The 16243-nt window shown below is 33.7% G+C and overlaps 1 protein-coding gene across 2 annotated transcripts in view; it reads right to left on the bottom strand.

Annotated features, from left to right (window-relative positions):
• LOC111424333 (probable chitinase 2) overlaps positions 1-15242 on the bottom strand; it is a 76220-nt gene extending 60978 nt beyond the window's left edge. For both annotated transcript variants that reach the window (XM_023057840.2, XM_023057848.2), the window contains exons 1-6: positions 14767-15242; positions 14399-14563; positions 6926-7112; positions 6738-6834; positions 6467-6673; positions 17-217 (exon numbers count right to left, since the gene is read on the bottom strand). In XM_023057840.2, coding sequence (XP_022913608.2) covers positions 17-217; positions 6467-6673; positions 6738-6834; positions 6926-7112; positions 14399-14563; positions 14767-14866 — 957 coding nt within the window. In that variant the 5' untranslated portion in view covers positions 14867-15242. The remainder of the gene's footprint in view (positions 1-16; positions 218-6466; positions 6674-6737; positions 6835-6925; positions 7113-14398; positions 14564-14766) is intronic.
• Between the last annotated feature and the right edge of the window lie 1001 nt (positions 15243-16243).

The raw sequence follows: 16243 nt of genomic DNA, 5'->3' as shown, positions 1-16243 counted from the left end.
TTTTAATTTATATTACTTCGTGATAAGTTAATAATCCTTCTTCTTTAGTGTAAGGTCCTTCGAATCCGTGGCCAACGAATTGTTGTCCAAATTTCGGTTGGTTTTCGTTGAATGATTTGGTGTCATTTAGAATATAACTTCTTCCGAAAAGTGGAATCCCCAAAAGTAATTTGTGGGGATTGGCGCCTAATTTTAAAAGATAATTTATGCTGTATTCCTAAAAAATTGAATTAAATGTTATTAACAATTTGTATGCTTAACCCTTTGTGCCTCAAGAAGTCAAAAATTTTGAAACTTTGTGACAGAATTAAAACGCTATCACAATACAGTCAGTAAAGGCGTTTGGAATCAATTTTAGCAAAATGTGACAATGCCCCCAGTCCAGCGGGATAATGGTACTTGAGAGTACCGTTTTAATGCTTTAAAATATATTTTGGTGATGTTACAATATACAAAAAGTTTTATTGCTAATATAAAAATAATACATTTTTGATTACTAGCTAAATCATATCATGATATTCAAAAACAGTTGTTTTTTTCATTACAACATCAATAAGCTTTGCATGCAGTACATTTTGAGTGGGGTCTGGACTAAATAGCTTTGGCAGAACAATTTTCACACCTTCCTCTTTCTTTTCCAAAAGTAATCCAGTGCGAACCATGGTTGCCATGTCTTACGTTGACAGTAAGTTGACGAAGTTGATTGGCATGATCTACCGAACCCATGTTTTTATTGTAATCATCAACGACTGAAGGACAGCGCACATCAATTTTTGTTCCATTCTTTTGCTTCTTTTTTAATGTGGTGTCTTCTGTTCCATGAAAATTAGAACAAAATTTTACCCACTTCATAATCTCCTCTTTTCAGTCGTTTATCATCTACAAAATTTTTTGGTGCACCTTTTTTGTAGACCTTATTGTTTCACAAGCTCAGGTTTTCTCAATGCCTTCATGGGATTGAATTGTTTCATACTTGACCTCCCTTTGAAGATTGTCATGGATTCATCCACAACCAACTGCCTAGTGCCATGATAATAACTTGAGAAGTGACGGTTTCAGGTGTTTCAAAATACGGACGAATCTTGTATAGTTTATCCGTATTGTTCTTAGGAATAATGCTGTATCGTTGACATCCACTCTATGGAGGAAAGTAAAGGTGGTCTTCATACCTAAAGGTGGTAGGCGTTCAAACGCGGACCCCAAGGCGTACAGACCAATTAGCCTAACTTCATTTCTCCTCAAAGGGATGGAAAAGGTAATCGATCAATACCTAAGGAATGGAGTGCTTGTCACAAATCCACTCCACCCTAGCCAACATGCTTACCAGAAAGCAAAATCAACAATTACCGCTCTCCATGCTTTGACTAGCACCTTAGAGGAGGCAATTGCAACCAAAGAGATAGCCCTTTGTGCTTTCATAGATATAGAGGGTGCGTTTGATAACACCTCATATGAATCCTTAGAGAAGGCTCTAAACGTAGACAATCAAGTGGTGTATAGCCATGTTGAAAAGTCGGCAGACTATAAAGGCGCTAAGAGGATGTGCCCAAGAGGGAGTGCTATCACCTCTATTATGGTGCCTGGTAGTTGATGACTTGATGAACACCCTAACTAAAAACGGATTTAAGATACAAGGGTATGCTGATGACCTGGTAATCACAATCCGAGGTAAATATGATTCAATCATAACTCAGCTAATGCAGAAAGCCCTACTACTCACCAGTACTTGGTGCAGAAGCAATGCGCTCAGCATCAATCCCAATAAAATCGAAATAGTCCCTTTCACTCGGAGAAGGAAGCTACAAATAAAAGCCGCCTTAAAGGCAATTCAGGCCTACACGTGTGGCTCCGCACTGATCAGAGAGTGTACCAACAACCTGAGAGAACTCGCTAGGGGCAATGATGTTACCCTATGGTGGGTTCAGGTCATAGCAACATTGAGGGCAATGAGAAGGCCGACAAGCTGGCCAAAGAGGCAGCAAACACGCCCTTCATTGGACCCCAACCTGGATGTGGACTACAAAAAAGCCACCTAAAACAAATAATCAACAACTGGGAGGCTTCAAAGATAGCCTTACGCTGGAAAGAACTTCCAGGTCACAGACAAGCGAAGAGTATGATAACTCCGTCGCAAAACAAAACCAAAGAGGTTTTATGCCTCAGCAAAGGGGATCTAAGAACGCTCTCAGGCTACCTAACCGGCCATGTGCCCCTAAAATACCACCTCTTCCACATTGGACAAGCTGAGGATCAAACTTGTCGACTATGCAACGACGGGTCAGAAACTGCTGAACATATACTGTGCAATTGCGTCGCCAGAGGCACAACGTCTTCGGTAAAATTCCCCTGTTACCTACCGACATAAAGGTTCAAGACCTCAGGACAATACTAAGGTTCATTAAGGACCTACATTTGCCTTAAACCTTTGGAGGGCTAAAGTTACAATAGATCTTATAGGTCGCGGTAACGAGAGGGGCCGCTCTCCTCAGCCCGGCAGCAATAATAATAATAATCGTTGACATGCAGATATAATCAAATCTCCTGAAACCTGTTACGCGTCATTGTTTAGAGTTCATTCTGTCAGAGTTTATAGCTTGGCAAACTGTGATAACTCATTAAGAAATGTATGCCAAGAAAACACAGTAACGCTTCTCCTTTCAACTTTAACGTTTGAAAGGTAATATCTTTCACACAGTTACTAATCAGTGTTAAAAAATAATCTGTAGGATTATTGCAAGTTGCAAAAGCATCACCAATTATTCCCTCTGGATATAGTCTGTTTTTTTCCGTTTTCTCTATTTTCTATCAATGTCTGCCTTGTTCTTCTTCTTGGGCCCTTAGCCACGTATTTCTACTACTTCAGCGCCACTTTCCTCATTTTGATTAGTTAGTTGTTCTACTTCTTCATCTTCTAGAATATATACCTCACTAGCACTGGTAAGAACAATGTCATCTTCTTCATCTTCTATGTCTGTCTGTTCAGAATTATGCAACGGAAGATTTTCTAATTCAATACAAACTTTTCAAGCTCTTCATCAGTCAAAGCTTTATTCAAGTAGCAAAACGTATCTGTATTCGCTTGGCTCATTTTAACATCAATCTCAATGTTGTTCCTGTTATTATCCTGCCGTTTATCAATTTATTTATCAAAAAGATACCTTTTTGAACAACAAAATTTAGCAACACCACTTTTCACTAAACTTCTAACCTCACATGTGGATGAATAATTTTAAATATACCTAAAACCCTACAGTGCAGATTGCGTCATTTTTTATACAGGTTACAGACTACAGTTTAAAATGAGTGTTTAAAACTACCGGTACTTTAAAGTACCGTCGGGACACAAAGGGTGTAGGATATAAAATACAAGTAATCTAAAATTCGTGACCCTACTTAATGTTTTGTTTGTTAAGATGATACATGATCAGTTATAAAATAGGATATTAAGGTCCTAAAGATACCAGGATTAAGACTATCAAGTTTCTGCTCCTTCAAACGACTAAGGAACTAAATCAATGAAATCAAATCAATTAATGTTCAAATTAATCCTTTTGAGATGAACATTAAATGGACACCCAAAAAATCTATAACTAGCATTTGAGAAACATGCTCTCCGTTATTTGGGTCATACCGTAATGGATCAGAACCAAAATTGTAAGACTATGAAGTCGTACCGTACTATGATATTCCCGATGATATTCTAAGAGAAAAAGCAGCAAAAGCATTTAATGTTCCTAAGATAATTATTAAACTACAGCAATAACGGGTCTTGCAATCCAGACGTGTCATTCTATTTCTAGAAGCATTCATTCAAGAAATGCAGAGTTTAGAGCACACAACAATACAAAACGTGGTAAACAAGAAAAGAAGCATAGTGAACGGAGATCTTGGAAAAACCCCAGAGGTGCTATACAGAAATGTGCAGAATGCTAAAAGCTACTAAGGAGAAATAGAAACAAACTGTAAATTACTGAATTTACAATCTGAATAGACTCAATAAAGTTCATGGCAACATGCAAATCATGCCAACAGATAATTAATAGGAGAAAGTTTCCGACAAATTCAGAAGGCATATTTATAAACATGGAATACAATAACAAATTTTAGATTATGAAGAATAGAGGCAGAATGCAAAGCTTGCTAAAGAGTACAATGTCAGAATGCAAAATGTTGTAAAGAGGAGTGGTAGTATTGGCAGAATGCAGATGCTGCTACAGAAAATTGTGTAGAATGCAAAAACTGTACACACATTAGCACTGGTCAAAGAATGTATCGGAAACCTGAGAAAACTAGGCAGGGCTAATGAAAACTTACTCTATGGTGGGTTCCAGGTGACAAAGATATGGAGGGTAATAAAAAGGCGGACAAGCTGGCGAAAGAGGAAGCGAAGACCCTCTTTATTGGATCCCAACCCGGCTGTAGATTCCAAAAAAGCCACTTAATCTTCGAGCGACCGCACTGTCATAAAATTTATGCCAAGTTTCGTTTTTATAATACATCTCCTTATATTATGCATTTGAAAGAATTTAACGCTAAAGTATTCATGTAACTATATATTTTGAACATGATTTGAACAAAAGATGTATACATTAATTGCTGATTTATAAGGCCGTATTTATATTATGGGATGTATTAAGGGATATAAATGTATTATAAACAGGTTTTGAGTCATACATGAAGGTTTAGAGTCGTTTGCACATTTTTGAAAAATACAGATCCGTAATGATAATTTTGTCGGAACCGAAATATTTTTCATCTTTTCGATATTTCAATCATTTCGGTGTTTCATGAATTTATGGACATATTCAATATATTCAAAGGCTTAAGACGACTAAACCTTAATGTTTCTAGTTCTAATGTTAGTTCTAGTAACAGTGGTAGGTAGCGCTAGTTAACATAAGATATGTTGCATATTCTAATTGAACTAAAACTAGAACTAACACCAGAACCAATAGAAGACCTAGAAATAGCATCATTCGGGTTTAGCCGTCTTGAAAGACGTGCGGCTAAATCCGAATGATTCTAGTTCTCGGTCTAGTGTTAGTTCTAGTATTGCACTAGCATTATCACTTGAACTGACACAAGACCTAGAACTAAAATCATTCGGGTTTAGCCGTCTTGAGAGACGTGCGGCTAAACCCGAATGTTTCTAGTTCTAGGTCTAATGTTAGTTCTAGTGACAATGGTAGGTAGCACTAGTTAGCATAAGAAATCACTATGTTGCATATTTTTATTGAACTAAAACTATAACTAACACTAAACCTCGAACTAGCACTATCACTACAATTAACACAAGACCTAGAAATTGAATCATTCGGGTTTAGCCGTCTTGAGAGACGTACGCCTAAATCCGAATATTTCTAGTTTTAGGTCTAGTGTTAGTTCTAGTTTTACACTAGCACTATCACTAGAACTAACACAATACCTAGAACCAGAATCATTTGGATTTAGTCGTCTTGAGAAACGCACGGCTAAACCCGAATGTTTCTAAGTCTAGTATTAATCCTAGTTTTAATTATTATTCAGCGTTTGATTGTGGGATATTTTTATTGAACCAAAAAGTAGAACTAACGCTAGACCCAGAATTAAAAACATTTGGGTTTAGCCGTGCGTATCTTAAGACGGACGAAAACTCAATATTATCATTAGGTCACAGTTTTCCAAGCAAAATTTTCCTCTGCAAAACTACCCAATGCCTGTACTATTAAGCTATGTTGCATTTCATGTGAGACAGTGCAAGTGCACAGTAGTTTCGTAACTGTGGTTACTGCAAATGTAGTTAGATTTCAAAAATTAATCGATTTCATTGATTTCATTTTGTTTTTAACAACTGTTTAATATAAATTAAATATTTTTACTCTAGTAAAATGTGTTTTATTAAAAATAACGTAATTCTTATTAATACGGACCTGATGTCATAAAATTGATGACACGCGCCCTCTCGTGTTATAAAATCGGACGCGCCAGCTCAATGGTTAAAACAGGTAATTAATACATGGGAGGCCTCAAAGGTAGTCTTGCGCTGGAAAGAACTTCCAGTTCACACACAGGCGAAGAAGACCTAAGGTCACTCTCAGGTTCGCTGACCGGCCACACGCCCCTAAAACAGCACCTTTTCCATATTGGTCAAGCTGAGGATCAAATTTGTCGACTTTGCAACGATGAGTCAGAGACTGCTGAACATATAGCGTTGTCAGAGACACAACATTTTCGGTAAGGTTCATCTGACACCTACTGACATAAAGGAACAAGACCTTGAAGTAATACAAAGGTTCATCAAGACCTCTAAAAGTTTGCCAAATCACAACGAACTTAAGGACATAATTTTCTACAACTTCTTTTACAATTTTTATCTAATATCAATACTAATAGAGCCAAGGACACGAAATAAATAACATAAACATAATTTTTGCGAGATATATAAGATCTCTGTAGATGTAAAATAAATGAAGCGCTGAAAACTTACCGTATTAAGAAAATCCGGTCCAGTTAAGCCAGAATTAGCACCAGTCATTCGACTCCACCATCCGTGATAATCATAATTATATACTAACATATAATCTAGAATTTCAGATAATTTTGGAATATCATACCCATAATCAATTGTATCTTTGCTGCTTCCAATGCAAGCTGTTAAAGTATAGTTGAATTCTTTGAATGCAAATTTAAGTTCCTGTAATAAAAAAAATATTATCAATAAATTAAGACAAGAAAGACATAAATTTGGATCTTATTACTTTTAGTAATTGGATATAATTTTCTTTATCTGTAGTTAATCCCCCACGTTTTCCTGGATATTGCCAAACTAAATGCATACCATCCAAACTGTTTTCTCTGTAAATTAATTGTGAATTATATTAGAAGTGAAGAAAATAATAATAAATAATTAAAATTCTTTTAATTAAAGTATTTTTTTTTTATTTACTTTATGAAATCCAAGGTATTATTAACAAATCGTTGAACTCGTTTTGGATTGGCAGCCAGTCGAGAATATTTTATTGAACCATCAAGCCAACCACCCATAGACACTAATACTTTTATATCGGGTTTCTTTGCTTTTAATTTTGAAATATTTTCGTGCGATTTCCTTCCTAACAATTTAGTCCAAGATTCTGTAAAAAAAACATTAAATCGAAAATAAAAACATAAAATATAAATAAATGAGCTTTTGTGAGGAATAGAGCAGAAATAGTTAATTAACTAACTAACTAGATTTTTGTGACATCGATGAAAAAAAAAACAATATACATATATGCCTGTTTTTTATGTTAATAAATGTAATCCGGAGCATCTACATTACGTCCTTTAATAACTTGATTGACTTTATTCAAAATTCCTATACGATTTCTTGTTAATTATAAGAAACGAATAATAGAAAGGTTTACTGGAAATCTTGAAGGCACAATTTATTAATTACAACGATCGCTGTGTTTGTGAATCACCTCACTTTGAATTATATGTAAATAAAAAATGTATTAGCAGAATATTGCATCGATAAATAAATTACTATATGAACAAATTGCTAATCAACACTGTTTAAGATGCATCAAAGGTGCTCCATATAGTTAAAAAATGTGTAGTACTAAATTTACATGGGCTCAACCAACCAGAGAATTCCACTCTACATATAATAGACTATGTAATAGAGCGGCAAAGTTTTAGACTTAAAATAACAGATACAAGAGCTTATTGCATCAAGAATCCTTGTAATTCCTGTACAAACTGTCTCTGGCAAACAAATCACACACAGTTCGTATAGAGAGGGACACTCCCGAGCAAATATATATGAAAATAAAAAAATCTTTATGAAACAGCCCTGGAGACCTTGCGTTACAGAGAAGTTTCAAACGAAAAAGACCCCAATTGGTGGTCAGAAAAACTTCAAAATATGGTTAAATTAAAGAAAAGCGTTAATCAACGCAACCCAACCCAAAACCGGCCGTGAAAGCCTTCATACTGATATTACAGGAGCATTTTGGAAGAAGATTAGAACTTACCTTACATCAGGTTGATCTTCAAAAAGGAGAATAAAAGGTTGTGCCAAAATTATTGAGGCGTACGTGTAACTAGTGGAGTAGGGAGGTAGTAAGGAAAAGTCTTAAACAATAAGATTGAAATGTCATAGGAGGACGTGGAAGAATAGAGTGATCAGTGACAGGAAGATCTTGTACTGATAACATTTTCGTCCTCCAACAATTAATCGAAAAATTCAAAGCGAGAGATTTGTCAACAAATTAGACATAGATCTAGAAAAAGTCTACAAAAATCTGTTTGAGATCCCGACGAAGACTGGCCTTAGTATCGTATATATTCAGTCCATTTGGAACATCTATAGGGACCCTAGAAGTATCATTAAGGTAGAAAACTTAATATGTATCTGACTTCTGTTCGACAAGGAAAGGTCTTAAATAGGGGTGTTGCCTCTCTCCTACTTTATTTAAAGTATAACACAGAGAAGACAAGTCTCAAAAGATCAAGAAGATCAAAGCCTGACATCTCTCTTCTTTGCTGATGATCAAGTTGTTGTAGCAAATGTAATAAGTATGATAATGACTTTAAATTCTGGAAACTTATGAAAGAATATCGAAAGTGGGGACTGAATATCAATATGGATAAGCAATTATCACGTTAAAGAGGCGGTGATAGCAACAATGATCCCGCTGCGAGTGCTTAACGATAAATGGTTTTATAAATGTGGAAAATTGACTAGCCAGGTATGGGAGGAGGCATGTAGCAAACAGCCGCTCCTGAATGGCAGGGTAGACACGAGTCCAACGCGTTTTATCTTAGAACGACCGTATGAAATAATGGTAGGAGAACAATCCATACTTGACGAAACTGTCCTCCAATTATGGGTGGACGGAGTAGGGAAACCGCTGGAAATTTGGCCCACCGCGCTCCAAGCGGATCTGGTGGCCATTTCTCTGGCGGCTGAGGAAATTTCCAAGAAAATTAGTAACATAAAAAATTATAATATATTCTGACAAGCCCTCTTCCCGCTCGGGCGGTATCGCTGTTCATCCTCGTTGCTTGAGGACTGCCATAACAATCTTTGTGAGGCAGCCGCTAGCAATGAGATTACGATCTGCTGGACAAAGAGTTATTCGGGAAATAAGCTTCATGACATGGTGCACAAACTGGCAAGGAAACCTGCAGGCGAACCTCCAGGATCGCCAGAACCATTCATTGTGTCAACAATTAAACTTTAACAACAACAAACTTTAATAGAGCTTCAAAAAGAGGAAACACGTAAGAAGTTTCAAACTTACTGGGGTCCTGTCACCAGGATGTCGCCAAGCCAAGGAGACTCTGATGGACCCTGATCCTAAACGAACAGATTTATTTATGAGGCTGTCCAGGAAGAACCTACGTTTGGTTATAGGTCTAATCACTGGACACAGGCATCTACAGAAGCACTTACTGAACATGGGAATAAGTGACACCGACATTTGCAGGGGATGAGGTGAGGAGGACGAATCGAAATGTGACTGCGTGGCCCTCCAAACATTAAGGGTATCCATTTTTTGACATATCCAGATTCGCATGAGTGGAATTATCCTTTGGAGAATTCTAGCCTTTGCCTCCAAGGCAATATGGCTGGAAGGACCCTAATGCTGACTAAAAGAGGGAGTAAGTACAAGGGATCTGCTGAGGTCAAAATGCTGCGGGCGGTGCAGCCTGGCTTCCCGCGAATCCAGAATCCACAATATGGATAATACAAAATACATGGTGAAATCAAAAAGGTGTGAGTCAACGGTATTAAATAGTTTATTGGACTAACTTTTCAGTGCTCATCTCAACGATGCAAATTGAATCCCAACTTTCCAAAATACATGGTAATAAAAAATAACATGAGCAATCCTGAACTACAAATATACAATAAAATAGGAAGATACAAGAAATATAGATATTTGTGCAGCATAATTTCAGAAGAAAAAATATCTGCAAAAGATACCCAAAACAGCACGCAAACAGACAAGGTCGAAAAAGTTTGAAAATGTTAATATGGTCAGTAAATTGATTAGCATACGGATCAGAATGCTGGCAACTCATAACAAAAAGCTTGAAAAATCTTGAAACGGTGGAAATGGGCTTTCTAAGAAAAGCGTGGAGAGTATCGCGATAGTTGTTATGGCATGGCCATATGATGAGGATGCCTGACAATCGTTGACCAGAAAGAGCTCTTCAAAAAGAGGGGAAGTAGTCAAAATACATCCTGGACTTAAGGGAACAGGTAGACTATGACTGATTGAGCCTTATCGGAAGAAGAATACAGGAATAAAGAAGAATGGCGATCGAAATGCGGGATGCGGCAGTAGGGATGCACTTTCTTTTGGTTTTTTTTTTGCAAGTTTCATTTAACTGTATATCAATTAACACGGCTTTGAAAATAGTTTCGGGTGAATTGTTTTTTAGGCAGAAGTAATAAGTATAAAGGTGTTTGACATTTTGGAGCTGTAGGAACTGGATTTAATATGCCATTTTATTAACATTTTGAAAATGTTTCAGTTTTCACTGTGTCTATCAAAGACGTATGCGTCTACAGAGAAAAAAAAATCGATTATAAATACCATTTGAAATGTTTTGAAAAATCTTAATTGACACATTAAAAAGTATTACTCATTGTTGTTATAGCTAATAAATGCGAAGAATTCTTATTAATAATAAGAAACAATACTGACTTGTTCAAAACAATGTAATTAAAAAGAAGAATTATACAGTGTGACCCATTTGAAAGCGGAGCACCCTCGTAAAATTTTTATTTATTATCCGATTTCGACATTTTTTTTTTTGGATTTTAGGCCATAAAAAACTGTATCTTCAGACAAAGAGTTCATGTTTTTCTTAGAAAAGTCAAGTCCTACTATTTCACTTTTTAGGTGCTAAAAATGAAGAAATCATAGTAGGAAATTTTTTAGAAAAAATCTGAGTACACCACTACATTAAGCGCATTTTGAAATGGGCATATACCAAATTTCATCAAAAATGGTTACAAATTAAAACCGTTGCAGATAATTGAAAAATATAATTTTTTATGAATTTATTTGATTTGATCTAGTAAACCATGACAAAAAAGTTAATAAAATACAGACAATAATACAAAAGCTATTTACATTTGTTACAATTAATTGATAAAAAATTATATTTTTCAATTCAGAAAACCGAAAAAACGGGTTTTTTGGCTAGCCCCCCATTTTTGGAAAAATCAAATTTTCTTTGTTGTTCTGGGTTGTTCTAGTTGTTCTAGTTATTGTTCTAGAAAATCAAAATTATGGGATACAGCATTACGAAGTTATAACTAAAAATAGGTTTGGCCGCCGAAATGTCTAGTTGATTGCTGTGACCATAGTTTTTCTATTATCAATTCCATATTACAAATATAAACTTATTATAGCTAACGCAATCTGGAACAGCTATTATTTTTACTAGAACAACTTTCTAAAGGGCACTTTACTCTTTGAAAATTAAAGTTTTTAGAAGTTTCAGTCAATAATTCTTGTGTCAGCGGTTGTATATTACACAATAAGAATTAAAAAACATAGGCCAATCTAAAATAACTCAAACTTTGCCGATTCAAATTGTTCTAGATGTGTTTTACGTTTAACACGGACATTAATTTTGCAAAATAACATATTTTTTGTTGCTCTAAATTGTTCTTGTTGTTCTAGGTACTTAAAATGTTTATTTAATCACTGCGGCTTTAGTTCTTTTAAAGTTTCATATTAAAAATTAGTACTTACAACAATTAAAACAATTCAGAACAGCTGTTATTTTCACTGGAAAAACCTTAAATTTGAGTTGTTGTGATATCGGACAGGTTTTGTTGAATCAGTGAACCCAACCTTTAATAAAATAATAGTTTTAAAAAATTAAAAAATATGGAATAATCTGATAATCTAATTTCCTAAAAATCACCTTTCTCTTTAAACTTATAATAATAAAACATAAGTTGCGATTTAAAGTGTATTTTATTTTGTAAAACAAAGTAATAAATTAATAAATAAACTAAACTAACAAAAGTAGGTTGGGCTGCCAAAACGTCTAGTTGATTGCTGTGACCATAGTTTTTCTATTTTCAGTTCCATATCACAAATATATATATATATTATACCTAAGCAATCTGGAACAGCTAATATTTTCACTAGAACAACTCTATAAAGAACACTTTACTTTTTAAAAATTAAAATTTTTGGAAGTTTCAGTTAGTAATTCTTTCATAAATTCATAAGTAAGTTTCATTAATATCTATTCGACAGTATATTTCATAGTTTAGCATTTGCCCGTACACACAATTCATTTAGAAATCATGTTGAGAATGTTTGCACAGATTGTTTTAGTTTCCTAAAATTATTTTTAAAAACCGGTTCTAGTAAAGCAACATATAAAAAAAAGAGCTGAACTGTTAACAGGAATAAATTATTTTGGAAGCCAGAATATTGGTGGCGTGATAATAGTGAATGCTATTTCAAATATTGCGTTTCTTTGCACACAACTATTTAAAGAAGAAATTAGTTATTGTAGGACTAAAAACTGCAATAATTGTTTAAACGTTACTTTCCATAAAAACATAATTTTACCAATCGATATTGACATCGTAACAATAATATTTGGCTATGCACAGCTAAAGCAAGTAATAGAAAACTACATGCAAACTCTAAGCAACAATTGCAAAAAATGTGGTCTGTTTATAGAAACAACGAATGGAGAGAACAATAAAACAAAATTGAGTGATTACGCACGCAATTTGTCTTTGAATCTTTGAAATCTTTGAATGATGTAGGACACTAGCCGGCATTTGTGCGCAATAATGCCAATTGGATTATTGTATTATTTAATGACTTACGAAAAAAAACCGTACAAGTTGAAAAAGCTACTGAAATAAACGCACAAATGTGCATATACAATAATAAATGTGCGTTTATAAATGAGCAAAGTGATTTAACCGTATTATTCCATGATATTAGTTTATTTACATAATTTAGTTTATTTAGTTATAGTTTACCTTAGAATAAGTTATTGTACTAATATAGTAATACTGATCGAATAGTTATTGTTTTATTTGTTAGTTTAGTTTATTTATTAATTTATTACTTAGTTTATACAAAATAAAATATACTTTAAATCGCATCTTATGTTTTACTATTATGAGTTTAAAGAGAAAGGTGAAACTTGTGATTTTTAGAAAATTAGGATGGTCAGATTATTCCATATTTTTTTAGTTTTTTAATATCACAACAACTGAAATTTAAGGTTTTTCTAGTGAAAATAACAGCTGTTCTGAATTGTTTTAATTGTTGTAAGTACTAATTTTTAATGTGAAAGTTTAAAAGAACTAATGCCGCAGTGATTAAATAAACATTTTAAGTACCTAGAACATCAAGAACAATTTAGAGCAACAAAAAATATGTGATTTTGCAAAATTAATGTCCGTGTTAAACGTAAAACACATCTGGAACAATTTGAATCGGCAAAGTTTGAGTTATTTTAGGTTGTTCTATGTTTTTTAATTCTTATTGTATAATATAAAACCGCTGACACAAGAATTACTGATTGAAACTTCCAAAAACTTTAATTTTCAAAGAGTAAAGTGCCCTTTAGAGAGTTGTTCTAGTGAAAATAATAGCTGTTCCACATTGGGTTAGCTATAATAAGTATATATTTGTAATATGGAATTGATAATAGAAAAACTATAGTCACAGCAATCAACTAGACATTTCGGCGGCCAAACCTATTTTTAGTTATAACTTCGTAATGCTGTAACCCATAATTTTGATTTTCTAGAACAATTACTAGAACAACTAGAACAACCCAGAACAACAAAGAAAATTAGATTTTTCCAAAAATGGGGGGCTAGTCAAAAAACCTGTTTTTTCGGTTTTCTCGCGGAGTTTTTATTTTTTCGATTTGCCGCTTTGGAACAATGTAGAACAACTCTAGAACAATCTAGAACAACAATAAAAAAATTAAAAATCAAAAAATGGGGGGCTAACTTCCCGCACTCACTGGGCGCTCATCATCAGGAAGAGATCGTCAAATTTATGAATAAAAACTTCACCATGTTCTGTTTTCGTTATTTGATGTATCATCACAATCCTCCATTACCAAAAATAAACACGCCACAACAACGAGAAGATATCAAAAGTTATATAAATAATCAATAATCATCAATAATATCAAATAACGAAAACAGAACATGGTAAAGGTTTTATTCATAAATTTGACGATCTCTTCCTGATGATGAGGGCCCAGTTTCCTCGAAACATGTAGAAGAAAATAAATAAATAAATAACATCGATATAGAACAAAAAAAAAATTTAACGTTCATATCCAATATCACACGAGGTTAAGAAGACAAAACAACAATTACAATAATTAATTATTAGTTTTTAATATTTACCAAAAATAATTATTTCATCCGTTGTTTCATTAAGATGAGTATATCCAAATACAAGATGAGTACATAAACTTGGATCGATTTCTTCGATACTAAATGCGCCAGCATCCTTACGATAAACACTCCATATTTCAACGTGACAAATTACAACTTTATTGTGATGTGAACCTGTAATTAATAAAAATCCAACATTGCATGTTTACTAATTCAAAACAAAAACGATTAAAAATGTTTCCAAACAACGAAAAAAAATGATTCATCATCTAATTGTAATTTATTAAATTTTGAATGAAACGAAACTATAACTTGATATATATAAACAATATTCAAATTTAAATATTAAAATGGAATAAAAACATGAAGATAATTACCGTTAATAGTTATTTCTTGAATAAAACCGAAGGTTGTTCCAAGAAAACCGCAAAAGAAATAAAAGAATAAACACTGACAATAGAAACGGGAAGTTTTCATTGCGATGAGTTGTTTTGTTCGATTAATTATTTCACTTGACAGTTCTATTGGAAAAACGCAACACTTAAACGTGTATTTTACTTAATACAATGGAGCGCCGTCAACCTGTTCTCAAGGTGGCAGGAAAAGGAATTGCTGTAGTAATAGTGATGTTGTTGATACTGTAGGATTTCTAGTAGTAGTAGTAGGGATATCGTATCGTGGATTTTATAAATGAAAACCCATCAAAAGTGTTAATTTTATTAGATAGAGAAAAAGTTGCCAAAAAAAACCCAAACGTATAAATTATCTAGAAAGTCCAAAGTCTGATTAAGTTTTGGTCTTTTTCTTACGAGTTGTTGGGATATTCAAATTAGTTGGAATCCTCATAACTTTTCGGGTTCTTGTAAATAAAAAGTATGACGTAAAAAATTTTTTTGGTTTGATTAAGTTTTCCTTACATGTTTTTTTAGATTTGGAATTATCTATTACATCAGCTAAGATAATTGTAATTAATACTTCCTATCTTAAAAAAACAACAAGAAAAATAAATTGAGTATTAAGAAATGTGTACTTACAACTATTTTTAATATAAGTACGACTTTGTAACTAGAACTAGCACTAGAACTAGAAACTTTCGGGTTAAGCCGTGCATCTTTTGAAAAAATGTTTGACGTTTTGGATGCCATGTTGCAACTTTCTTCAGAAATAAGTTCGAATTCGACTATTTTAGATGTTTACAAAATAGTTTTTTTAAGTAAGCACGCCATGATTAGGAGGAAAGGTCATATACAAATTTCATGTATTTTGAAGAATATCTATTTGGGAAGTACTTATGAAAATAGATCTTGGGGAGTTTTTTAATTATCGGATATGGCGTGGTGAAGAAGTGGTAAAGAATATTGACACAACAACAATAAAATCAAAACGTAAACATTTTTTCAACAATTCTTTTTAGTTTGATTTAATGCTACTTTGTATACTAAATTTTTGGAATCAATTTTGCTGTTATGGTAGCAGGAACTACAACATATAGTATTGTAATTGAAAATATTGTATATTTATCAAAGGTTTCACCATTACTAAAATGTGTAAAAGCATAAGTAAAAAGTACAAAAATCTGTATCTGAAGGTTTTTCTGTATGAAGCATAAAATGTCATTACTAATCTTTAATAGCATCAGGTATACTCGTTTTATCTTTGTTAACAATACATACTACCATTTGTAAGTTAATAGATAATACCATATTAACACAAAACTAATGTTAAACTGCAGCGTCTTAGTTGCAAGCAAGCTCTGTTTGATTGAGTGACATCGTGCATTTCGTTGTAGCCGAGGTCGCTTGCGACTAAATAAACTAAAATGCACAATCTTGTGGCCCATCAACATCAACTCGT

Source organism: Onthophagus taurus, chromosome 7, assembly GCF_036711975.1.
Source record: "Onthophagus taurus isolate NC chromosome 7, IU_Otau_3.0, whole genome shotgun sequence".
Classification (NCBI taxonomy): domain Eukaryota; kingdom Metazoa; phylum Arthropoda; class Insecta; order Coleoptera; family Scarabaeidae; genus Onthophagus; species Onthophagus taurus.
Note: the sequence above shows the minus strand (reverse complement) of the source record. Positions and strands in the feature narration are given on the sequence as shown.